This window comes from Peromyscus leucopus, chromosome 6 (genome assembly GCF_004664715.2).
Source record: "Peromyscus leucopus breed LL Stock chromosome 6, UCI_PerLeu_2.1, whole genome shotgun sequence".
Classification (NCBI taxonomy): domain Eukaryota; kingdom Metazoa; phylum Chordata; class Mammalia; order Rodentia; family Cricetidae; genus Peromyscus; species Peromyscus leucopus.
Window position 1 is genome coordinate 110,185,919 of NC_051068.1, and position 25,713 is coordinate 110,211,631.

General features: G+C 43.6%; 2 protein-coding genes across 2 annotated transcripts; both read left to right on the forward strand.

Annotated features, from left to right (window-relative positions):
- The first annotated feature begins 1,537 nt into the window (after positions 1 to 1,537).
- On the forward strand, positions 1,538 to 23,268 carry LOC119088230. The gene is made up of 4 exons (XM_037207136.1): positions 1,538 to 1,659; positions 14,437 to 14,490; positions 22,091 to 22,175; positions 22,620 to 23,268. Exons 3-4 carry the CDS (start codon positions 22,168 to 22,170, stop codon positions 23,242 to 23,244), a joined length of 633 nt encoding a protein of 210 aa, XP_037063031.1. The 5' UTR covers positions 1,538 to 1,659; positions 14,437 to 14,490; positions 22,091 to 22,167; the 3' UTR covers positions 23,245 to 23,268.
- LOC114683296 (histone H2A.Z) lies at positions 23,174 to 25,498 on the forward strand. Its single transcript, XM_028857532.1, has 5 exons — positions 23,174 to 23,378; positions 23,828 to 23,905; positions 24,197 to 24,310; positions 24,665 to 24,794; positions 25,059 to 25,498. The coding sequence occupies exons 1-5, from the start codon at positions 23,376 to 23,378 to the stop codon at positions 25,118 to 25,120; spliced, it is 387 nt and encodes a 128-aa protein (XP_028713365.1). The 5' UTR covers positions 23,174 to 23,375; the 3' UTR covers positions 25,121 to 25,498.
- The last annotated feature ends 215 nt before the right edge of the window (positions 25,499 to 25,713 follow it).

Below are 25,713 nucleotides of genomic sequence, written 5' to 3' on the forward strand. Positions count from 1 at the left end.
TCTACAGAGTGAGATCTAGGACAGCCAGGGCTATGTAGAGAGGCTCTGTCTCAAAAAAAAAAAAAACAAAGCAGAAAAGAGAAAGAATTATAAGCTACATAGAATGTGATGAGGTTGCAACATTCTTGCCAAAGATGGAAAACACAGGATGAATAGAAATTGAAAGCCATTTGACAGAGTTAGCATCAAAATCCAAAGAGGCTGAGGGGTGGTCCCAAGTGACTAGATACAACAGAGACGTGCACTCCATGCTTCAGAACTGAATGGATTCTCTCACAGTAAAGTACATGACTAGGACAAATGTCGACACTTGAATGGGGTCTGTGGACTTGACACAGCTCGGAGGGCGGTAACACAGGAGTGCTAACTTCCTGGTGGTGACCCTGTGGCTTAGTTAGGGCAGCGCCTGTGCTTACCTAACATGCACAAGGCTCTAGTTGTGATCTCAGGCACACACACAGAGTTTCCTGATAGACCCGAGCATCTACTTCTTTGCAAAAGTGTGTATATCACTTGTAGTTACAGAATACTGTGTCAGCAAGGTAAGTGCCACAGTCATGCCTATGGCTAAGGAGCCATACTTGACAGTCTGCCCCTCACAATACAACTGAATTTAGCTAGATACAGTACTAGCCAAGCATGTTGTTGACTCTTTGAATTACTATAAAAATTTAGATATTACCTGATAGACAGTACAAATTATGTCACGACAGATAATAATCATAAGCAAACCAACCCATTATAATGTATAAACATGATATGTAAAACCAAGTTTCACTATTAAACCACAGCATCACTTAAGCACTTTTTGCTAAGAGTAGGGATGTAGTTCTGTGGTAGAGCACTTGCCCAGCAAGTATGCAGCCCAGGATTCTACTCCAGTGATAGAAAGAATTTTAAAAAAAGAACCTCACTTAAATTTCTAGATATTATTGCTTCCTCAAAGAGAAATTTGAGCCAATTAAAATTACTTAAATTTTTTGATACTTTCATACATATATTTGATGAATTTTAGTTATCTTTGCCCAATTGCCCTTCTTTTCAGTGACTTCTAGATTGTGTCAAATTGACATAAAACTAGCTAGAACAGTGGGAAAGTACATTTTACTCAACTATTTGTCAATTTTCTACAAGTAAGCATTCAAGAATATAGTGTTGCAAGGTAAGCTCACCAGAGAACACACATGACCACTCTTAAGCCGAATAGAAAGTCTTTATTTGAGCAGGGAACTTGCAAATCATGCAGCCCTGGTCCTCGCAGCTCTTTGACTTTTATGCACAAAAACCATATCCTGGGTGACATGGCAAAAACAGTTATCCAGCAGCAGAACGACAGAAGCCAAAAGGCAAGATTAGTCATTTAGGGACTTTCCTCGGTTCTGAAACTATGGACTTAGGTCTTTGATGGAGTAGATTTTTGTTCCCATTTTGGCAGATGCTGGGGCCTACGTGCTGGGTTCTAAGGTCAGAATGTAACATGGCATCAGTTGTGCTAAGGTCTGAGGGCCCATTACAATCATCTTCTAATGATGTGACCCTTGGCAGGTCCCACACACTCCAGGACAGTTCCTGCTCCCAATACTAAATGGGCAACACAAGTTGGACTCTGTGGACTTTTAAAGGGAGAGGAGGAAGAGGAGAAGCAGCTGTTGTTGTTAGGTAAGTAGGGAGCTGGGGATAGAGAGGGTTGATGTGGGAGAAGTAGGGAGTGAATATGATCAAAATACATTCTGTGAAATCATCAAAGAATTAATAAAAATACAGTTAGAAAGAAGCCAGCACTGCATTTGTCAGCCGATCCAATCATTTCACTGATGAAGATTTGTTAGACACATAACACTTGGTTCTTGTTGACTGACAGGAGAAAAAAGTTTGGTTTTATCTCCAAGATACTTTGTAGTTTTTAAATCATCAATTAAGTAAATGAACTTTTCTTTTTACATTAAAAAAGATTCATTTTTTAAAATAAAAAATTTATTTATTTAGTGTATGTGTATATGTGTGTACCTACCTGAATTCATGTGTATCATGTGTGTATCTGGTGTCCAAGGAGGCTAGAAGAGGGTGCTGGATTCTCTGGAGTTACAGGAGGCTGTGAGTTGCTACAGGGGTTGTTGTGGAACAATCTTTGTACACTGTAAATATCTATTACTCTGAGGAGTCTGGAGCCAGATGCAGAAGAAACAACATGGGAAGTTCATAGATGAGGTAAATGAGCCTCAGAGCAGCACACAGATGAATACAAATGGGTTACTTTAAGTCGTAAGAGCTGGCTGGAGACAAGCCTAAGCTATTATTAATTAATATTAAGTCTCTGTGTGGTTATTTGGGAAGCAGTTGGCAAGACAGAGATGATTGACGGTCCTGATGAAAAAAATCTGCCTACAGTGGGTGCTGTGAAGTGAACTCTGGCCCTCTGCAAGAGTAGCATGTGTTCTAAATGGCTGAGCCTTCTCTCCAGCCTCTTACACTTACTTATGCGTGGGTGTGGGTGGGGTGCACACAGAGATGTGGTTTTTTTCTTCTACTATATAGGTTGCAGAGATCTAACTCAGGTCATCAGGGATGGCAGCAAGTGTCTTTACTCACTAGGCTATCTTTCCATGCCATGAATGAATATCTTTAGAGTGATCAGAGTACTGCCTGTGGCCTCTTTCTCAAAGAGGGTATGTAAAAAGTTCAGGTTTTCCCTTAGTGACTCAAAATTATGTTGTAAGAACAACTTTTCTATTAATGAAGGTTAACTAAGTATCTCAAACAATTTCTTAGAAAGCTGAGCACAAATAAGTAACAACGCTGAGTATTTACTTCAAATTGAAATATAAAATACCAAAAAAGCAGTCCAAACAACAGTTAACATGACCTGGGACTTCTCAGTGTGGGACTTGATTTACCTACAAAATTTTTAAGACATAAAACTGTATTTCATGGGAGCTGGAGAGATGGCTCAGTGGTTAAGAGCACTGACTGTTTTTCCAGGGGATCCAGGTTCAGTTCCCAGTACCCACATGGCAACTCATAGCTGTCTGTAACTCCAGTTCCAGGGGATCCGACTCCCTCACATGGAAATAGATGCAGAAAAAACACCAATGCACATAAAGTAAAAATAAATATAAATAAAAACTGTGTTTTGTGCTGAAATTAATTAAAGTCAACATGGAAAGCTAGGCATGGTGGAACATGCCTTAAATCCTAGCACTTGGGAGGCACAGGCAGGTGGATCTCTATAAGTTTGATGCCAGCCTGGTCTACAAAATGATTTCCAAGACTGTTACATAGAGAAACCTTGCCAAAAAAAGGTCAACAAAGATACTAACTTGCTATATTAAAAATAAGGGACTTCTGGCACTATAACTCATAATTCTAACACCTGGGAGGTAGAGGCAGGAGAATGAGACATCCAAGGCTATCCTTGGCTACACAATGAGTGCCAGGCCAGCCTGGGGTGCTGGAGACCAGAACAAACAAGAAAAGAATGAGGCAGTAAAGTGAGTCATTTTCAGCATTCTCAAGTTATTTCAGGTATATTTTAAAGGAAATTTTGTGTTTAACTACTTGGTTTTATTTTAAAAATGAATGTGGGGTCTGGATAGTTAGCTGAGAGGTTAAGAGCACTTGCTGCTCTTGCTGAGGACCTTGGTGTGGTTCCTAGCACCCACACAGTGGCTGGCAACCATCGGTATCTCCACTTCCAGAGGTCTGACTCCCTCTTCTGACTTCCATGGGCACAAGGCATGTGTGTGGTGCACATACACACATACAATCAGGCAAACATTCATACACATAAAATAAGTGAATGTCAAAGAATTTTTTTAAATCAATGTGAATAATTCTTTACCTGTATAGAATGGAAATTTGTCAGCTCGTCAACACTCATTCAGGGTGGATTTGATTTTGGTTTGGTCTTGTCATTGTTGTTGGTATCTTGTGATTTTATTTGGCATTGGGCAGCTCATATCCACATCCACTGTAGAGTTTTGAACATGGTGATAGGGACATAAGTCACCAAAGCACAGAGCTTGTTTGCTGAATCATGTCCACCATGTTTGTGGGACAAATGCTATCAGAAAGGATATGGAGTAGTCCCCATTCTTTGACCCAAACAGCTTTGTTGCACCTGTTATCAATACACATATCTGAAGTTCCCATTTCCTTTGTGGCAAATTTCCAGACCTCTATGGGGGGCTGCGGGGCATGCTGCCCAAAGCTCACACCACGGGTGTGCCTGTGAAGTCACTATTGCATTCCCAGGAACATCTCACTGATGCCACAGCTGCCATCCTTTCTCTCTCTTTATCTTCTGTGCAGGAGCCATTGTGCAAGTTATGCTACATATTCTTTCTTATTTACTTATTTTTGAGACAGGATCTTACTGTGATGTGCTGTGATATATATATATATATATATATATATATATATTTATATATATATATCCACAGCACATATAAATATATGTGCTCTATATAAATAAAACACTGATGGCCAGTGACCAGGCAGGAAGTATAGGCGGGACAAAGAGAGAGGAGAATTGGGGAAACAGGAAGAAGGAGGAGAGACACTGCAGCCACTGCGAGGACAAGCAACTTGTAAAGACGCCGGTGAGCCACCAGCCACGTGGCAAGGTATAGATTTATAAAAATGGGTTAATTTAAGATATAAGAACAGTTAGCAAGAAGCCTGCCATGGCCATACAATTTGTAAGTAATATAAGCGTCTGAGTGATTATTTTATACATGGATTGTGGGACTATGGGGCTTGGTGGATCCCGGAGAGAAGCCCTCCAGCAACAGTGATGTATCCCAGGTTAGCCTCAACCCCATAGTCGTGCTTCTGTCTCCTGAGTTCTAAGATTACAGATGTGTCCACCACACTTGCCTACTTGTCTTCCACCCATTTTGCTATTTCATCTTGGTATGATGAATGCATTAGGGTTGACAAAGCACTTCCTGTAGTTTATGCAAACATATTTTGCTCAACAGAGGTATTATTCATAGGGTTAATTAAACCAGTGTGTCTTAGCTGAGAAGTGTCAATGTCAAATCTGGGTTGTCCGACTTCAGGTTTCCTCTTTTGTTTCTTACTGCACCAATTCTTCTTGTCTTTCATGGTCTACAATGGTTCCCTATGTGAATGTTTGCACAAGGTTCCTGTGTGTTGTTTTAGTATAGCTCAAGCAAAATAATAGTTGCAACAAATATATTTACACAGATGAATATTAGCTTTTCAAGACAGTTAACCCAGCCTCAAACAATTAAATATCCTTTATGTGGTAAAGCCCAGAGGGGCTGCAAAGCTAGCCTAGCTGGTTTAATTCAGATAATGAGTTTGTTCTTCATAAGAAAAGGAAGAAGGAAAAGGAAGAGGAGGAAGAGGAGGAGGAGGAAGATGATGAGGAGGAGCAGGTGGTGGTGGTCAAGCTAAAATCCAAGAATAAAGTTCTCAAGAAAGGGCAAACTGTGCGACCATGTGGCAGAGCTGGTTTTTTCATCCCTGAACAATACCATCTCCAACAGTTCCACTATCTACCCCTCCATTTTGAACTCCTCTGAAAATTTTAAATCATGAGTATAATACTCAACAATCATCAATATTTTTCCATGTTTTTACTTTTCCTGCACCTAATTTTTTTAAGTTGGTATCTTTGTTTTTTTTTTTAATATAATATTTTAACTAATTCTTTGAAAATGTCATACAATGTATCTTGAGCATACTTGCTCCCGCTGCTCACCCCAATTCTTCCCAGAGTCAACCCTACCTCTCTATCCCTCCACCTCTGTCCTGGCTCGATTTTGTAAACTTGACACAAGCTGGAGTTATCTGGAAGAGGAACCATTATTAAGAAAATGCCTCTATTAGATTGGCCAGTAGACAAGTTTGTATGGGTATTTTCTTGATTAATGATTGATGTGGAAGGGTCCTATCCCTGTGGGCCATGCCATCCCTAGTCAAGTGGGCCTAGGGTATATAAAAAGATAGCTAAGAAATCCATGGGAAGCAAGCCAGTAAGTAATGTCCATCTATGGCTTCTACATCAGCTTCTGTCTCCAGGTTCCAGCCCTGAGTTTTTGACCCAACTCTTTATTCATGATGGACTACAACTTCCCTCCCCAAGTTGCTTTGGGTCATGATGTTTATCATAGTCATAAAAACCTAATGAAGATGACTTCCTTGTCTTCTTTTTTAACAGGTTAGAACATTTTAAAACAAAAATCAAGAAGCTGTTTAATCTCATCTTTAAATATTTTAGTGTATTTTTTTCTTTTTTGTGTTTTTGAGGCACAGTCCTGGTATGGAGCTGGAACTTACAATCTTCTGCTCTCGTCTCCAGAGTGCTAGGTTAACTGCTGTGAGCCACTGGGCACCACGCTATAGATATCGTTAAAAATACAACAAATGCCAGGTGTGCTGGCACACATTTTTAATCCCAGCACTTGGGAGGCAGAAGCAGGTGGATCTCTGTGAGTTCAAGGCCAGCCTGGTCTACATACTGAGTTCCAGATCAACTAGGGCACACAGGGAGACCCTGTTTCAAAAATTAAATAAGTGAATAATTTATTCACTTAAATTATTTATTCACTTAAATCTTTATTCAGAGACAGAAGCTGATGTTTTGTTCTGTCTTTTTAATTTGTGCTGGAGGTTGAACCCAAGATTTCAAGCATGAGGTTTGACTCCTAATAATAACAGAGTTCATAGGTACAAATCTTTCAAAACTACCTTCACATGTTTTATTAGTTGGGAAGGCTAAACACCGTACCACACAAAATCCTAGTGGTCTAACACACGGAAGGGTTGCTCTTCCTGCTTGTGAGATTCCCCTCTCTGAACTCAGTCTCAGAGATGCGCCCTTGTCTGCTGCTGTTTTACTGACTTTCCTTCTTCCAGTGAGAAAACACCCTGACCAAAGCCACTGGGAGAGAAAGGCTTAGTTGGGTTCTGTTCAAGTGTACACAGTCCATCACAGTGAGGAAGGTGGAAAGTTAGGATTGAGCAGCTGAGGGGTCCAGTTTTGTGGCATCCACCATCAGGAAGCAGATTGCTAATATCCTCAGGCCACTTTCTACTTTTTACTGGATCTGAGATCCCAGCTGTGAAATAGTTCCACCCACTTGTAGGGTGGGTCTCACCTCAATTAACATAATCTAGACAATCCCTTACAAACATGCTCAGACTTGTTTCCATGGTAATTCTAAATCCCATCAAGTAGAAAATCAAGACTAACCACCACATCTGCCTCAGAGTCACAGGGGCGGGCGCCAGTCTCAAATACAGAAGGGGGCAGGGAGGCCTGCTTATTTCCTAAAGCTTTGATGTAGAAACAGCACATCAGCATGAGCCAATCACGTGCTGCCCCTCTCTGCAAGGCATAGTCCCCAGGGAATGGTTAGAAAGAGGACAGGTTAACAATGGTTAGTAATGACCTGGTCTCAGCCACTCAGGACTTTCATTATCTACTTCCCATTCTTTGGTCTATTTACACTGGCAATTATGTTCATAACCCACGGAATGATCACCTAAGTGAGAAGGTGCTTTGCCCTGTATTCAAAATCTCCCATGGAAATGTGTGAAACAGACTGAGCCAGAAAGTTTACGACAGACATAATCTTACAAATACATGTATTTGCACACCAGCATTCAAGGACAGTTCAGCTTCTAGGGGTGAGTTTTGGGGAGATTTGGCTTCCCCCCAAAATATGCAGTGTGAATAAAAATGCTTTTCAATAAATATGTAAATGAATAAATATGCCATTTCAAAACCTGCCCCCCAGTCTTACAGGCAACGGAGAGTAGGAGGCCAGTACTTCAGGTCCTAATCGTGTGAAAGTCCAACGACGTTAGAAACGGATCTTAGAGTTTGAACTACTCGTAAACAACATTTGGAAACCAACTTAGTAGAAAACACAACAGGTAGACCCCATTCATTAATTTATAGTTGTATTCAGTATGTGTGGTATGTGTGTGAGTTCAGATGTGTGAGTGGCTCTGGCATTAGTGTGCCACAGCAGCGTGTGAGTGGAGGTCAGAGAATGTGATGGTGTGGATGAAAAGTGCCCTCAGAGTCTAAGGCATTTGGATACTTGGTCCCAGTTGGTGGCACAGTTTGAGTAGGTTTAAGAGGTGTGGTCTTGCTGGAGAAAGTGTGGCACTGAGGGCAGGCTTTAAGAGTAAAAAGCCTCACCCAGGTCTAGTTTTGCTCTGTCTGCTTCCTGCTTGTGGTTGGAGATGTGAGCGCCCAGCAGCCATGCCTGGTCACTTCTCTGTCATGATGGATTCTTATCTCTCTGGAACCATAAGTTCAAATAAACTCTTTCTTCTACAAGTTGCCTTGGGTCATGGAGTTTGATCATAGCAATAGAAAATGATGACTACAGAGAACAACTTTTTGGAGTTGACTTTCTCCCTCCACTGTTCCTGGGGAACTCAGGTCATCAGGTTTGTGCAAGAAGAGCTTTTGCTAGCTGGGCCATCACACCAGCCCCAGGTAGACATTTTGTAAAGTTCTTCAGCCTTGATACATACATAGATGATGCTACTATAAACGCCTTTTTAATTTAATGCTATTGTCCATAATCCCTTTCCTTTATCAGTGTTTGTTGTTGAATTAGATCAGTGGTTCTCAACCTGTGGTGGGTCATGACCCTTCTAAAGATCAAAGGTCCTTTTCACAGGGAATCACCTAAGACCATCAGAAAACACAGATCTTTACATTATGATTCATAATGGTAGCAACATTACAGTTAGGAAGTAGCAACAAAAATAATTTTATGGTTGGGAGTCCCCACAACATGAGGAACTATATTAAAGGGTCACAGCATTAGGGAGGCTGAGGACCACTGCTTTGGATGGTTGTATGCAAAAGTATACATTTATACTATGCATCTCATATACACATACATTGTCTTCAAGTTTTCTGTAATTTACAATGTTAACAGACCAATCCCTTTCTTCAAATGAATAAGGTTTTTACTATGTCACAAAATTGGGGGCTGGAGAGAAGTGAAGAGCACTTGATGCTCTCCCAGAGGACCAAAGCTCAGTTCCCAGCATCCACATCATGTGGTTCACAACTGCCTCTTGCTCCAGCTCTGAGGGATTCAATGTCCTATTCTGGACTCTTCTGGCATCTGCATACATATGGCATACATTCATGCAGATACACACATGTGCACATCAATACAAATAGGAAATAAATCTTTTTAAAAAGTCAAGAATTAATGACATGAAACAAGCACTTCTACATTAGAATGATACAATAGCATGTACTTACCTGGTTTTTCCCACAGTTTATAAAATTTATAAATTTTCAGCATAGTTTGGTGGGAAAATGAATTGTCCCGTGTTTTCGTGTTTTTTGCTTTGGCGGAGAGAAGAGTCTGGCATGGTCTCAAGAGTCCAGGCTGCCCTTGAACTTCATATAGCTAAGGACAGCCTTGAACTCCTGATCCTCCCATTTCCTAAATACTGGGATTGAAGGCATATGCCATTGTGTCCAGCTTTGTTCATTGTTATTTTTGTTTTATTTTTTGAGACAGGGTTTCTCTGTGCATCCCTGGCTGTCCTGGTTCTCACTATGTAGACCAGGTTGGCCTCAAACTCAGAGATGCCTCCCTGCCTCCCAAGTGCTGGGATTAAAGGCATGTGCCATAACTGCCCAGCTCCTTTGTTTTTGTTTTCTGAGGTCTCTCCACATAGCCCTGGATGGACTGGAACTCACTCTGTAGACTAGGCTGGCCTCAAACCCACAGAGATCTGCCTGCCTCTGCCTCTAGAGTGTTGGGATTAAAGATGTGTGCCACCTCACCCATATGTTGTTGTTTTTAAAGATAAGTTTTAGATTCTTTTTTGAGACAGGGTCGCATTGTGTATCCCTGGTTGACCTGGAATTCCCTATATAGATCAGGCTGATGTTGAACTCAGGGATCGTCCTGACTCCTGAGTTTTATAATTAAAAGCATATACCACCAGGCATTTATTTGTTTTAAAAATGTGTGTGTGTGTGTGTGTGTGTGTGTGTGTGTGTGTGTGTGTGTGTGTGTGTACATATCAGTGTAGATATCTTGGAGACTAAAAGAAGACATTGGATCCCCTGGAACAAAACTTACAGGCAGTTGTGAACTGCCCAACATGGGTGCTGAACACTGAACTCCAGTCCTCCAAAAGTGCAACAAACTGTCTTAACCTCTGAGCCAGCCCTCATTGTTTTATTATTAAGATAAGCATGCTGTTTTAAGATAGGATATTAAAAAAGAACAAAGAGACAGTGTAAATTTCCACATCCTGTGGTGAAATATGATAAATGGTCTAGACAGTTCCTGCCTAGAGGAGTTGGACTAATCTATTAATGGAGGAAAAAAATCTCTGCTTCCAGTTAGGATTCTGAGCAGTTGAGGTTTGCTGAAGAAATTAATGACTATTTTTGAAAAATTAGGACAGACACCAGAGGACAATGTAAACAACGTTCCTCTGAAAACTGGCACAGATCTCTTAAAAGTTGTTTAGCTGTATGCTTTGCAGATTTTGTTTACACTGAGAGGGCTGGGCGTGGTAGCATATGCATGCACGCACACGCACACACACACACACACACACACACACACATACACATATACACACACACATCTGTAATCCCAGCAAGTAGAAGGTGTAAGCAGAAGGATCCACAGCTCAAAGTCATCCTTGGGTACTTACCAAGTTGTGGGTCAACCTGGGTTGTATGAGTACTGGGGCTTCAGATGTAAGAAGCAAGTATTCTGCCACCCAGTTGCAGCCCCAGCTTATGGCTTTCCTATTTCTACAGATGGCTTGCTGCTGTGCACACTAGACCAACTGTCAGCTCTATTCTGAAAGGTGGCAGAAACTCTAGAAGGTGGGCTTAACAGGAGAGAGCAGACCACAGGAACAGGTTTTGAGGTTTATGGGCCACCCTTTTATCTCTCTCCTTTCTGATCTGCACCATGCAGTAAGCTGGCCTCGCTGTAAGCTTCCTTGGTGCTTAGCAGCCAAGGCCTCCCTGCCACGACATCACCTCAAGCCATGAGCCATAATGAAACCTCCCTTAAGTAGTTTCTTGTCTGGTGTTTGGTGAGAGCAATGAGAAAAGTATCCAATACACATTTGTGGTGATATTTTATTTGTGCTGAAATGTGATTTTATTTGTATGTTAATAAATAAAGTTTGTCTGAAGATCAGAGGTCAAAGTGAACCAATAAGCAGAGTCAGGCAGTGGTGACACACGTCCTTAGTCCAATCACATGGCAGGCAGAGTCTCTGTGTGGTCAAGGAAACAGCCAAGCATGGTGACAGGAACCTTTAATCCCAGTACCAACCATAGAGATCTGGAGGTCTGTATAGACAGGCAGTGATGAGAAAGTCATGTGGTTGAGTTTAGAGCCAATTAGAAGGCAGAACAGAAAGGCAATAAAAAGACAAGTCAGACAGGAAGAAGCTCTCTCTCTACTGCTGGTGGTAAGCTAAAGTTAGTCGTGGCTATTGCTCTGATCTCTTTCGCTATTTCCTCTGTATTTGGCTCTGTGTTTCTTATTTACTAAGACTGTTTAGAAATTTGTCTGCACACATTATAAAAACTAAGTAATTTGATTGAAATGTTTTTGATCCCTCTCAACTCACTGCTGAAATTTAACCTCTGTGGTAGTTAGATTTTTGACATCTTGACAAAAACTAGAGTGACCTAGGAAAAGGGAGACTCAATTTAGGAACCGCCTTCACTGAACTGGTCTGTGGGCATGCCAATAGGGGTTTTCTTGATTAATGATCGATATGAAAGGACCCATCCCATGACACTCCTAGGCATGTGGTCCTAGGTTGTATAAGAAAGCAAGCTGATCCAGACATGAGGAGTGAGCCAGTAGTCAGCATTCCTCGATGGTCTCTGGGTCAGCTCCTGCCTTGGTTTCCTGCCTTGGCTTCCCTTACGATGCACTGTGACAGGCAAGTAAAGCCACATAAATCCTTTCCTCCCCGGTGTAGGTTTTGACTAGTATTTTATCTCAGCAACAGAAACCAATGGAACAGTCCCCAGTGCAGGAGTGGGAGTGATTGTGTCGTGACGAATCTGTCCTCACAAATACAATCAGGAGCACTTAGGAAAGGTCTTCCCGAGGAAGCTCATCTACTTTCACTTTGTCCACTGGACACAGTGCTCCTTCCTACCAGGGGATGCAGCCTGGTGGTGCCAACTTGGAATTAAGAAGCCTCTATCATCAGATAATTTAACATCCTGGAGTCTTACTGTCATCTTTCCAGCTTCCAGAACTATAAGGAATTGAGAGGAAGACATACGGAGAGAAGTTGGGGGGATGAATATGAGCAAAATGCCACATATATGTATGTGTGTGTGTATATATATATATATATCTGTGTGTGAAAATGTCATAATGAATTTATTGAAAGTCAGCCCTTGATATAGGGGTTTATCAATAAGTAAAAATATAATGGAAATAACCAACTCATTATTTTGTGTACTAACTGAAAATATTAATAAGCACAATTAAATTACTCAATCTCAGGCATTTTTCTGTAGCAGCAAGCAGTGGATGAAGACATCCTATGTCCTAGTCAAGTATGGCGGTGTTCTAGCTGTAATCTCAGGATTTGGGAGACTAAGGCAGGAGGATGTAGATGTAACCAATCGTTTTATTAAAATAAAAAACACAGAGCCAATGTAAAAGAGAAAGCCGAGAGGTCAGAGCTCAGAGATAAAATCTTACCTCCTGCAGTGCTCCTAACTTCCCCGCGAGAGCTACTTCCTGTTTGTCTGTGTTTAAATAGTCTTTCTGTTCTACCTTCTCATTGGTTGTAAACCCAACCACATGACTGCCTCATCACTGCCTGTAAGTACCGCCCTCCAGGTCTTAAAGGCGTATGTCTCCAATACTGGCTGTATCCCTGAACATACAGAAATCTACTAGCTCTTCTAACCACCACACTCTTGCTATGGCTCTAATAGCTCTGACCCAGGCAACTTTATTTATTAACATAAAATTAAAATTACATTTCAGTACAAATAAAATATCACCATAGGAGGATCAAGAGTTCGAGGCCATCTTGGGATACATGAAACCTTATCTCGAAAAACAAACATAGCAGCCGGGCGGTGGTGACGCATGACTTTAATCCCAGAAGCAGAGGCAGAGGCAGGCGGATCTCTGTGAGTTCCAGGACAGGCTCCAAAGCTACATGGAGAAACCCTGTCTTGAAAAAAAAAAAAAAAAAAAAAACAAAAAAACAAAAAACAAACATACCTTATGTCCTGCTGAAAACTGTAAGTTCTAAGGCTGAAGAAGATAGGAAAGCAGACATGGCTCAGAGAATGAACACTGTAGCCATGTGTGTCAGGGTTCTCTAAAGGAACAGACCCAATAGACTGACCATATGTATATGGCTTGGGCTGTGGTCTGAGTAGTGCATCAATGGCTGTCTCCTGACAGAAGGGCCAAGGACCTGGTAGCTCTTCAGCCCTTGATACTGGATGTCTCTCTCGGCAGTCTCGGTCTGGTGCTGGAGTCCCAGGGAGGTCCTAGAGAGCTGTCACATTTCAGTCTGGGGTAGAATCCTAAAGAAGTAGGTTCCAGCCAAGCGGTGGTGGTGCACGCCTTTAATCCCAGCACTTAGGAGGCAGAGGCAGGCAGATCTCAGTGAGTTCGAGGCCAGCCTGGTGTACAGAGTGAGTTCTAGGACTGCCAGGACTGTTACACAGAGAAACCCCGTCTAGGAAAACCAAAAAAAGAAAAAAGAAGAAGAAGTAGGTTGGAATTCTAACTGCTACGAAGGAATGCCTCAGGAACAGGACAGATGAACTTGCCAGTGAGACAGTGAGAGTGAGGGCGAGCAGGCAAAGGCAACCGCTTCCTTCTTCCATGTCCTTTCATGCTGGCTGCCACCAGAAGGTCTGGCCAAGACTTCGGATAGTTCTCCCAACTTCAAATGATCCAGGTTTAGGGTGGGTCTTCCCACCTCAAATAATTCAAGAAAACCCCTCATGATGTGTCGAGGTGCTTGGGTTTTATTTATTTCCAGATATAGTGAAGTTGGCAACCACGATGAACCACTACAGCATGCTTTCAGTGTCCAGGGAGCAAGTTTATCAAAGATGTGACAAGCAACAGTAAAAGGACAAATAGCAGGTAGCAGATAGACAGCAAAGCATCATCAAATCGGGTACTTACAACGTCCATCAGAGATGACTGGGGAAGCCTAGTTGAGACAGCTATGCCAGTGTCTGACTGAGAGAGAATACAGGCAGAGCAGAGCACTCTCTGGATGAGCTTAGGGATTTCCAACCCCACAGGGGTGTTTTTATACCCCTGCACAAACAATGGCAACCTCACCAGAGCTGTTTGCCTTCTGGCTGTTTCCAAGGGCACAATGTTTTCAATAGCCTTAGGTGTTTGCTGTTCTCCTTTCTCTCTGTTACAGCGCCAGGGAGCCAGTCTGCTCCAGGACAAGGGAGACTTGGGGACTACTTGAAGTAAGACACATTTGCTTGTTCTCAGAGTCAGCCCTCAGTAAGAATACACAGCATGTGACAATTTACTAATTTATACTACAAACAGGAAATCTCTACCACACCTACCTTCCAACTGCCACTTCCTCTGACCAACCTGCCCCTCCAGCCACACTAACACAGTTAAACATAGTCTTCAAAAGCACCCCCTACACTTGCTCTGTTCTTTGAACTAGAGATGCCGTCCACCTGGTGTCCCATCAACTCTGTAGTCTGTAACAGCCTTGTCAATATGGTCTTAATGACTGAATCATTGTTTGAAGTTTCCTCCTGGTCTGATGTCCTCAGCTAGACCTCTGACCAGTATGTCCTTTCTCCCAGCTGCTATTGCTTGGCAGAATGCCTGACACAGAACAACTGGCTAACCGTGCCTTGCTGTAGCAAACAGATTGGCGGAGCCAATCTGGTGCTGTCATATATTCCATTGCTAGGGAGTGTTGCGTATCCTATGCTGTAACATATGTCTCTGTATTCCATCTTGATTATATGGAGACAAAAGGAGTCACGAGAACAATCAAAACATGTTGAGAATCTGCAATCATCTCCTTGTTGTTACGTGGGTTTGTTAAATTACCTGGAGAGAGAAGAGTTATAAAATACTAATATAGGCAATTAAGATCTAATTTAAGAAAATAATATCAATGCATACACATATTTCCCTATATCACATAACTCCTAAAGATCAGCATTAATATCTATTCACAATATTAGATAATTAAATATCATGAGAAGGAAACACCATTCACTTTTGTTAAAACAGTAAATGTCCAAAACCTCTGAAACTCTGATATGAATTGTTTACTGAGTTAAAAGAGATGGTAGAGGGGGTTGCAGACTTGGATCAGTAGCTAAATGCGCTGATGGCTTTTCCAGAGGACTGGGGTTCAATTCCCAGCATACACATAGTGGCTAACAACCATCTGTAACTCCAGTGCCCCAGGACTCAGTACCATCTTCTGGCCTTCATGAGCACCAGGCACACACAGGGTACATGAACATACATACAGACAACATTCCCATACACATAGATAAAAATAAAATTAAGAAAACAATAAGTATTAAAAATTAAAAGGATACAATGGAATCCATAGCCTATCAATTTCTTTTCCTGATGTGAAAGTCTGGGTTGAGTAGATTTTGCTGGTTATGTTTACAACTTATGCCCTACATTTGTGAATTAGTGTTGTATCAGGAGTCAGGAGAAGTGTGCTATAAACACATGGCTTTAGTTTTACCACTGAATTAAATGGCTCTCTTAGGACCCAAGGCATCTCTTAATTACGTTTATGTGAGGAATTTGGAAGAGCTATGGCTACTGTGACAAGGATATTAATGTATCAGCGTGTATGTTCTCACCTTAGTAAGCCTTTTCACAATTATGCAGTGTTGGTTTATCTGATTCTGTGAGCTATTTAATAAATGCAAAAACCATGGCTCAAGTACTTTGCTTTCTTGAAGCCATGTAGAATGTAAGTGACTACTTCTTTTATTCTCAGTCAACATTTTGTACATATCACATTGGAATTCAGTTACTAACAGATGAATGAGTCTTAAAGTCCCTCCACCCCATGTCCTATGAGAATCAAGATTCTGACATGAATTTTCTGGTTAGAAATTCTGCCATTGTCTATAAATGTTAATATCCTTTGAAATAGCTTGGAAATCTGTTCCTCTCTGCTTAAAAATACATTTAAAGCAATATGTATTGAGAAATTTAGAATTTCCAAGTGTGACATTATCTCAAATTCTTTCTATGAGAAGCTAAGGACAATGCTGGCCCCGAGAGAAGATAGTAGCTGCTAATGGACTCTGTCTATTAGGAGAAAGCTGTAAAGTCCACAATAGAGGGACCATCTACTTCCTACTGCTTTATATTTTTTTGTGATAAGAGTATTTATTATATTGGTAATTGTGGGGTTGGGACGTAGCTCTGTGTAGAGTCCTTGCCTACCCTGTGGGAGGCCCTAGGTTTGATCCTCAGCACCACACACTACAAAAATTGGTATTGCTTTGAACAATGTACACATGTATACATGTGTTATCATGACCACAACTACAGCAAAGATAACCCCCAAATAGTAACACAGTTGCATCATATCCTTTTCAGCCCAGGAAAGGGACTGGGGAGATCATCACACAAATACAGTGAAAAGAAGATAAACCAATACTGGCTTCTTCTTGGAGAGAAAAGGAAAACTTTTGTTACTGTATTAAACTAATGGGGTTTTAGTTGGGAGGGTGGGTGACCTGGTTGTGCATATTAGTTACTTTCCTGTTGCTGTGATAAAAGACTGTGACCAAAAGCAGCTTAAGAAAGCGTTTACTTTGGCTTACAGTTCCAGAGGGGTGAAAGTCCATCATGGCAGGGAAGTATACCAGCAAGTGACAGGCATGAGTGCAGGGGCAGGAAGTCAAGAGTTCACCTTGTCAAGTGCGAGCATAAAGCAGAGACAGTGGACCCCAGTGACATATTTCCCCCAACAAGGCTGAACTACCTAAACCTCCCCTGACTGCACTACCAAACTGGACCATGTGTTCAATGCCTGAGACTACGAGGGACTGTGCTGGTTAGTTTTACAGCAAATTGACAAAGCTAGAGTCATTTGGGGAAAGGGACTCTAAATTGAGAATATGCCTCCATATGATCTGCCTGTAAGCAAGTCTATAGTGCATATGAGTGACTGATGTGGCAGGGACCAGCTCACTGTGGGTGATGCCAACCCTAGGCTGGTGGTCCTGGTTTCTATAAGAAAGCACATTGAACAAGCCATGGGGAGCAAGCCAGTAAGCAGCACTCCTCCATGGCCTCAGCATCAGCTCCTGCCTCAGGTTCCTGCCTTGAGTCTCTTCCCTGACTTCTTTGGATGACTGACTAAGCTGAAATAAACCCTTTCCTCTCCAAGTTGCCTTTGGTTGTGGTGTTTTATCACAGCAATAGAAACCCTAACTAAAACAGGGACATTTTCATTCAAATCATAATGTCCCACTTCCTGGTCCCCATCAGCTTGTGACAAATCGTTATGTAAAATATGTTTAGTCTAACTTTTAAAGTCCCACAGTCTTTCACGGTCTCAACACAATTTAAAAGTCCAAAGTCTCTTCTAAGACTCAAGGAAATCTCTTTATTGTAACACCCTGTAAAATTAAAAAAACAAATTACATACTTCCAACATATGATAGTACAGAGAACCCTGTAAACTTAAAAAACAAATTACACACTTCCAATATATAATGCTACAGAGTATACATTACCATTCCAAAAGAGAGGAGTAGGGACATTGTGGGGGCTAAAATTATGTTTTAAATTTTAATTACTGTACTTAAGAGATCAAGAAAACCAAAACGCCTCTAACCTGTAAGTCCCAGTTGCCCAAGGACAGATAACTTCCTAGAATGCTGGGGGCTGTTGTTCGTGTAAGATAATAAGCCACGCGTTTTCACTTCTGTAAACAAGGTTGGTTGCTCCAACCACACAGGATGTGCTTCACCACATGTAGGTGGGAGGTATATAGGCAGGAAGTATGTCAGGAAGTATGCTTGCCCCTCATTGGACAAAAGCAGGAAGTATGTAGGCTTGTGGAGTTTGCCTTTATAAGCCCCTGACTAATGTAATTCAAAGCTATACTCTGGGAATCCCAGCTATAGATCTGGCCGGTGTCCATCGTCCTGGACAGTATTTAATAAAGCTTGCTTCAAATTTGGTAAGAAAATTGTGGTAGTGTTCTTATTCTCACCCAGTGGGATTAGCAACATAATGAGGAAATAGTGGCCTGTAGCACAAATCCTGAGGTTTTTATTAAAACTAATTAGGATTCATGCTACACTGGCTCAATGGAAGACCAAACTCAACAGGGCAAATACCAAATTCTGTAGTTCTATTCCTGGTATCAAAGGTTCTGCCCTCCAGCTCTCCTGTCTACAAAACAGCTCTTTCTTGGGCTGGCTCTGCTCCATGGATGCAGTTCTCCTTGGCAGGTGACCCACAGTCCATGTGGCTCTCAGCACTACTGTCTTCCAGGCTCCTACTTTGATGGTCTGTTAAGCTCTACTTATATCATGCAACCACGATGCAAGTAGTCCAAAGTCTCACGGTCTTTTACATTCCTCCACTGACATGGTTATGTTCTTGAGCAGCACCCCATTCTCAGTACCAACTTTTGTATCAGGAACCTTTCTGTTGCTGTGATAAACACCATGACCATGGCAACTTACATGTGATGCTGGAGAGTTTCTCTCCAGATCCCACAAAGCCCCCGCAAGATCCCATAGCCCACTTGTAAAATAAACACACAGATGCTTATATTTATTTAAACTGTTTGGCCTAATGGCTCGGGCTTCTAGCTAGCTGTTCTTATATCTTAAATTAGCCCATTTCTATTCACCTATAAGTTGCCACGTGGCTCGTGGCTTACCAGTATCTTAACATCTTCTCATGGCGACAGCCTCAGCCTTCCACTTCCCAGACCTCTCCTCTCTCTTTGTCCTGCCTATACTTCCTATCTGGCTACTGGCCAATCAGCGTTTTATTTATCAATCAATCATCCACAGCATACATGAGGAGTTTGTTTTGACTTAAGAGTTCCAATGGGCATATCTCTATCAGCATGGAAAGGCACAGAAGCAAATGGCAGGGACGGCAGGAGGAAAAGGTAGACAAGAACTCACATCTTTGTGGTGATATTTGTGCTGAAATGTGATTTTATTTATATGTTAATAAATAGTTTGCCTGGAGATCAGAGGTCATAGCAAGCCAGGAACAGCAGTCAGGCGGTGGTAGCCCATGCCCTTAATGCAATTACATGGCTGGCAGAGTCTCTGTGTGGTCAAGGGTACAGCCAAGCGTGGTGACATGAACCTTTAATCCCAGTACCAACCATAGAGAACTGGAGGTCTGTATAGACAGGCAGTGATGAGGAAGTCATGTGGTTGAGTTTAGAGCCAATTAGAAGGCAGAACAAAAAGGCAATTAAAAACACAAGTCGACAGGAAGAAGGTCTCTCTGGGGAAGTGATGGCAGCAAGGTGGTAATATAAGGTAGTCGTGACTCTCTGATCTCTTCGGGTATTTCCTCTGTATTTGGCTCTGTGTTTCTTTTTTTTTGTTTTTTTTTGTTTTTTGTTTTTTGTTTTTCAAGACAGGGTTTCTCTGTGTAGCTTTGCGCCTTTCCTGGAACTCACTTGGTAGTCCAGGCTGGCCTCGAACTCACAGAGATCCGCCTGGCTCTGCCTCCCAAGTGCTGGGATTAAAGGCGTGCGCCACCACCGCCCGGCGGCTCTGTGTTTCTTATTTACTAGGACTATTTAGAATTTCATCTACACATCTTTAATCGTAGGCACTGTGAACTGGATAGAAGTGGTGTGAAGCTTTGAACCTCAAAGCCTGCAGAGTGGCATACTTCCTCCAGCAAGGCTGCACCACCTATATCTCCCCAAACTTGGGACAAAGTATTTGAATGTCCTAGACTATGAGCAACATTTTTCATTCAACCACACTTTTGGTTGCTGTTTCTACATCAAAAGAAGCAAAACTACTAGTCAGGACAAACAGATTAGGAATATAAGTTACTTTATTTATCCCTCTTCTATTTTTCTATTGCGATGAAGAGACACCATGACCAAAGCAAGTCTTATCAAAGAAAGCATTCAACTTGGGGCTTGCTTACAGTTTCAGGGGCTTAGTCCATGATCACCTAGGCAGCAGGCAGGCAGGCTTGGGGCTATTACAGCCTGATCTGCATGCACACAGGCCAAGAGACTATGGCTGGCATAGTTTTACTTTCCTCAAAGCTCATCCCTAGTCAACACCTCCTCTAACAAGGCCATACCTTCTAATCCTTTCCAAACAGTTCCACTAAGTGGGGACCAACCATTCAAATATATAAGCCTACAGGGCCATTCTCTTTCAAACCACTGAACCTTCCCTACTATCTTTATAGTTGTTTATTAAGCATTTACTATGTGTCAGTCAAGCACATGTTATCATGTACTTTGCATACCCTTTTCCTTAATCTTTAAACAGCTATGTGAAAACAGAACAGATGGTGTAAACTTGAGCTTTCAGAAGTTAATAATCTTTTTGAAAAGCATGGTAGTATGAACCTAGAGGGCAGAGGCAGGGGGATCACAGGAACTCAGCCTGATATATATAGAAGGTCCCAGGCTACCCTAGGCTACAGAATTAAGATAGTGTTTTATTGTTTGTTTGTTTTTTTTTTAACAACAAAAACCAGGTATGACAGTGCACACCTTTAATACCAACACTCCTGAGGCAGAGTCAGGCAGATCTCTGTGAGTTTGATGCCAGCCTGGTCTACAAATGGAGTTACAGGACAGCCAGGGCTGTTACAAAGTGAAACCCTGTCTCAAAAAATTAAAAAAAAAAAATGGGCAGTGGTGGCGCACGCCTTTAATCCCAGCACTCAGGAGGCAGAGGCAGGAGGATCTCTGTGAGTTTGAGGCCCACTTGAGCTACAGAGTGAGATCCAGGAAAGGCGCAAAGCTACACAGAGAAACCCTGTCTCGGAAAAACCAAAAGGGGGGGGGCAGTTGAGGACTAAGATGATATAATGAGGAGGAGGTGTTGCAGAATTCATGTGTACTTGATAGTGAGCTTATTTTCTCTACCACTCTTCAATGAAGAAACAGTAAATTCTTTTAGCTGAATTTTATAGCAAAAAAAAGATTGCCCAGAATTATCTGAGGAATGCAATGATGCTGGCTGTGAGGTAAACATCAAGAAATCTCACCAGAAGCCAAGGTTAACTGCCATTTGGGCTTGGCTCTATAATTTTCTTTCTTTCGTTCTCTGTCAGTGCTGGGCTATAAGTTCCGGGCTAAGCTATTATTGCTCTACCAATGAAATTGCTTTGAGATATTTGGTTGTGGTTTTTTTGTTTTGTTTTTTGAGACAGGGTCTCACTCTGTAACTCTACATGACCTGGAACTCATTGTATAGACCATGCTGTCCTGGAATTCACAAAGATCAGCCTGCCTCTGCCTCCCTAGTGATGGAATTAAGGGTGTGGGCTGCCACCACAGCAGACCAGTCCTTACTCTTTTTGTTTTTTTGGTCCGGGCTGAGGACCGAACCCAGGGCCTCGCACTTCCTAGGCAAGCGCTCTACCACTGAGCTAAATCCCCAACCCCAGTCCTTACTTCTTGAAATAGAATCTGTGTGTAGTTCAAACTGGCCTTCTGCTTGTGATTCTCCTGATGCAGCCTACTAAGTACTGGGATTGCAGGAGATTCGCAGTTTTGTTTTGTTTCTATTGTTATCACGTGATAGCATCATGATAATTCTTTAGTTCCAAATAAGCCTTGGCATCAAAATCGTTGGGAGCCTCTCCTCTAGCATTAATCTCTGAGTACCAGGGGGGCCTCAAATTTCATAAAATCTTTCAAACTGAAGCCCAATATAATGCAGTGTTTATGCTTCAAAATTTTCTTCACATTACTATTCAGTTACATAAAAAGTATAATATACTGTTGAGCTGGCGATATGACTCAATGGGTAAAAAAAGTACTTGCCGAGCAAACTTGACTACCTGTGTTTCCCATGTTCAGGTAGCGAGAGAGAACCCATTCCACAAGCTGTCATCTGATTTCCACAACATCGTCACGGCATGCGCACCTGCATCCACCCACATGACCACGCAAGTCTTTTAAAATTTAAAAGTGTTACATATTACATACTATAAATATGAAAGCTTTAGATCATTATGGTCTCCAAGCCATTAGTGATGTAAACGGGTATTGTCAACGTGCTAACCGCAAGTCTAAGTGGCTGGCTTCAGGACAGTACCGTGCGTACAGTCCCTTTTTTTTTTTTTTTTAAACTTAGCATTTGTAATTGATTACATGAACCATCTGTAACTGCTTGTGAATCATGTTACAGTTACCCCACTGACATTTACCCAACATTTTTCATGTGGCAAAATGTTTAGTGTAAGCAAGCTGACACATAATAGCTTCAATGTTTCAATAAATCAACTTTAGACACTAGGCTATAGGCGCATCCCATTGATGTGGAGTCTCCGCAAAATTATGGCTGATGATTTCATTATAACAACGCTTCATCCTAAGCTTCCTGTGTGTAGACAAAATCAGTCGAAGTGGAGGAAGATGAAAAACAACCTCGGGGTAAGAGTCTACCAGGGAAGTGGTTCGCCAAGTAGAGGCCGACCTGAGCTCCTCTCCCTGGATAAGCCACCTGTCACAAAGGAGGAGCCTGAAGGGACCCCCGATCGGTGGAGGGGAACGGGCCAGGCCGGAGCGAAGCTGCGAGGCCCAGGCTGTCAGCCAGGGGCCAGGCTAGACCGGGAGGGGAGCTCACGTGGTCTCCCGAACACCGCCGGGAGTCGGAGGGGGTGGTGCGGTGGAGAGGAGGCCAGCGCGGCCCTCCCCGGCCGTCCAGCTCCTCCCTCCGGGCACGTGACGCCTGCGTCCGTCCGCCCGCTCGCTCGCTCGCTCGCTCGGTGGCGCAGCGCTCTGTTTCTGCCCTCCCGCCGTGGCGCCCTTCTTCTCCCGGTCCCGTCCCGCCGCCTCCCCCACTCCTCCCCCCGCGCGCCAATCACTGCTCGAGCTCGCGAGCGCCCGCCCCTCCAGCCCGCTCCGCCCGCTCCCATTGGCTGCAGCCTCAAGGACGCGTCCCGAAGGCGGGCGGCCACCATTGGTGGGCCGAGCCAGCCGAGTTCCCGGATGAGGGAACATTCTGCGGTATAAAGGGCGCGAGGAAGGCGGGAGACGGCGCAGTTTGAATCGCGGTACGACGGAGGAGTGGGCGCCGGGATCTCGCTGTGCGTCCGCCTGGCCTCGTCTCTTCCCCTCTTGTCCGATCTGCAGCACGGTCCGAGATGGTAACGTGAGAGTGACGCCGGGCGGCCGCGGGCCGTGGGCTCGGAGCGGGCGGGGCCGCCGTCCCCGGGGCTCGGGGCGAGGCGGCGGCGGGCGGGAGCGTGCGGAGACGGGGTCGGGACGAGCCGAGGGCGGTGTGTTTTTTGTGAGCCCGGAGCCGCCGGGCCGGAGGCGACGGTTGGGTGGCGCGCGCGGGCGCGCGGGCGCGCGGCGCAGCTGGGAGCCGCCGCCGCGGGGGCGCGCCGCCGCCGCGGGCGCGCGGCCGGGGGTCGGCGGGGAGAGGGCGGGGGCGCGCGGCGGGCCCGGGGACCCCGGCGGGCGGGCGGGCGGGCGGGCCTCGGGCGCGCGCCTGCCTCCGGGACGCCGCCGTGGGGGGAGGGGTGCGGCGGCGCCCGGGTAATTCTATCCTCTCCCGTCCCTCCCGGGCTCGCGGGCGTCGGCGGCGCCGCAGGCTGGCGGTAAGGCTGGAAAGGACTCCGGAAAGGCCAAGACAAAGGCGGTTTCCCGCTCGCAGCGAGCCGGCTTGCAGGTAGGTTGCTTGCTGCCGCAGCCGCAGCCGGCTGACCCGGCCTTTATCTTTGCACCCCCTTGCTTGTTTGTCGGCGCCTTGCATGGGTGTTCCAGCTTTGCGTGGGTGATGTGTCGCGACTTGGCCTGCAGAGGCTGAATGTTGGGGTTTGGGGGGGGGGCGCGTCGATCGCGTGTTGCTGCCAGGGCGCGTTGGCGCACCGCCGTCCTTGGCTTTGGCGCGCACATCATCTTTTCATCTTTGAATCTCCTATCTTTGTGCGTTTTTGTTTGTGTGCGCATGAAAATCAAGTTCCCTGTGGGCCGTATTCATCGACACCTGAAATCTAGGACAACCAGCCACGGACGTGTGGGCGCGACCGCCGCTGTGTACAGCGCAGCCATCCTGGAGTACCTCACCGCAGAGGTAAACCGGGAGTACGCCTGTGATCTGGAAAAGGTTTGGGGGGCGGGGGAAAGTGGCGAGAGGGAAGGAGGAAAGTGATGCAAGAAAACTCCCAGGCCCTAAACCCCGCGCGGAGGCCGAGGGAGCGCTAGAGGGAGCTAGTGTTCAGGCGAGGATCCTGCTGAGCCAGAGTTTGCTGCTCTTGCAAAAGCAATTGAGTGGCCCTTCAGTCCTTTGCATAATTTGCATAATTTTGTCATTCAGGTAGTAGGGGGATGACGACAGTTGGTAGATTAAACACCACTGAGGTTTGGCCAGCTTCATGGATCCTGCCCGAAGGGAAGTTGGGAAAGTGATCAGAATTTTGCCTTTTAGGTACTAGAGTTGGCAGGAAATGCATCAAAAGACTTGAAGGTAAAGCGTATTACCCCTCGTCACTTGCAACTTGCTATTCGTGGAGATGAAGAATTGGACTCTCTGATCAAGGCTACAATTGCTGGTGGTGGTATGTTAACACTGAAACTCATTACATTTCCATTAAGACAATTCTTAAATTTTCATTACTTCTAGAAGACGTTTAAGTATATTCTGATAAATCATGGTGGGTTTATGAAATTTGGTTTACATTTACATCACTCAGTTTTTGCTTTTCTATTTGAACGTATGTCTTTTAAAGACCTTTGAATGTTGTAGAGTTGTTCTGATTTATTTCATGTACTGTTTTAAAATGTTTCTACAGAAAGTACAATTAATCCTGTCACTCTCCTAGGTGTCATCCCACACATCCACAAGTCTCTGATTGGGAAGAAAGGACAACAGAAGACTGTCTAAGGATGCCTGGATTCCTTATTATCTCAGGACTCTAAATATTCTTAACAGCTGTCCAGTGTCGGTGATTCCAGTGGACTGTATCTCTGTGAAAAACACAATTTTGCCTTTTTGTAATTCTATTTGAGCAAGTTGGAGGCTTAATTAACCTTCCAACCAACCAAATTTCTGCATTCGAGTCTTAACCATATTTAAGTGTTACTGTGGCTTCAAAGAAGCTATTGATTCTGAAGTAGTGGGTTTTGATTGAGTTGACTGTTTTTAAAAAACTGTTTGGATTTTAATTGTGATGCAGAAGTTATAGTAACAAACATTTGGTTTTGTACAGACATTATTTCCACTCTGGTGGATAAGCTCAATAAAGGTCATATCCCAAAACTAGTTTTAAACTTGCTTAATGAATGTGTCTCCTAGATCTCCTTCAGCTCTCAAGTACATTCTGTGCTTACTAATTAAACAGTTCATCTGTAGATCAACAAGTCATAACCAATTTTGTCATACAATGAACTGTTAAAACTTCCGAAATTTGGCAGAATGGGGAGGGGGCATCCTGTTTACTGTCTTTTGGACAGTTCCAGTTATGTGAGAAAGGCACT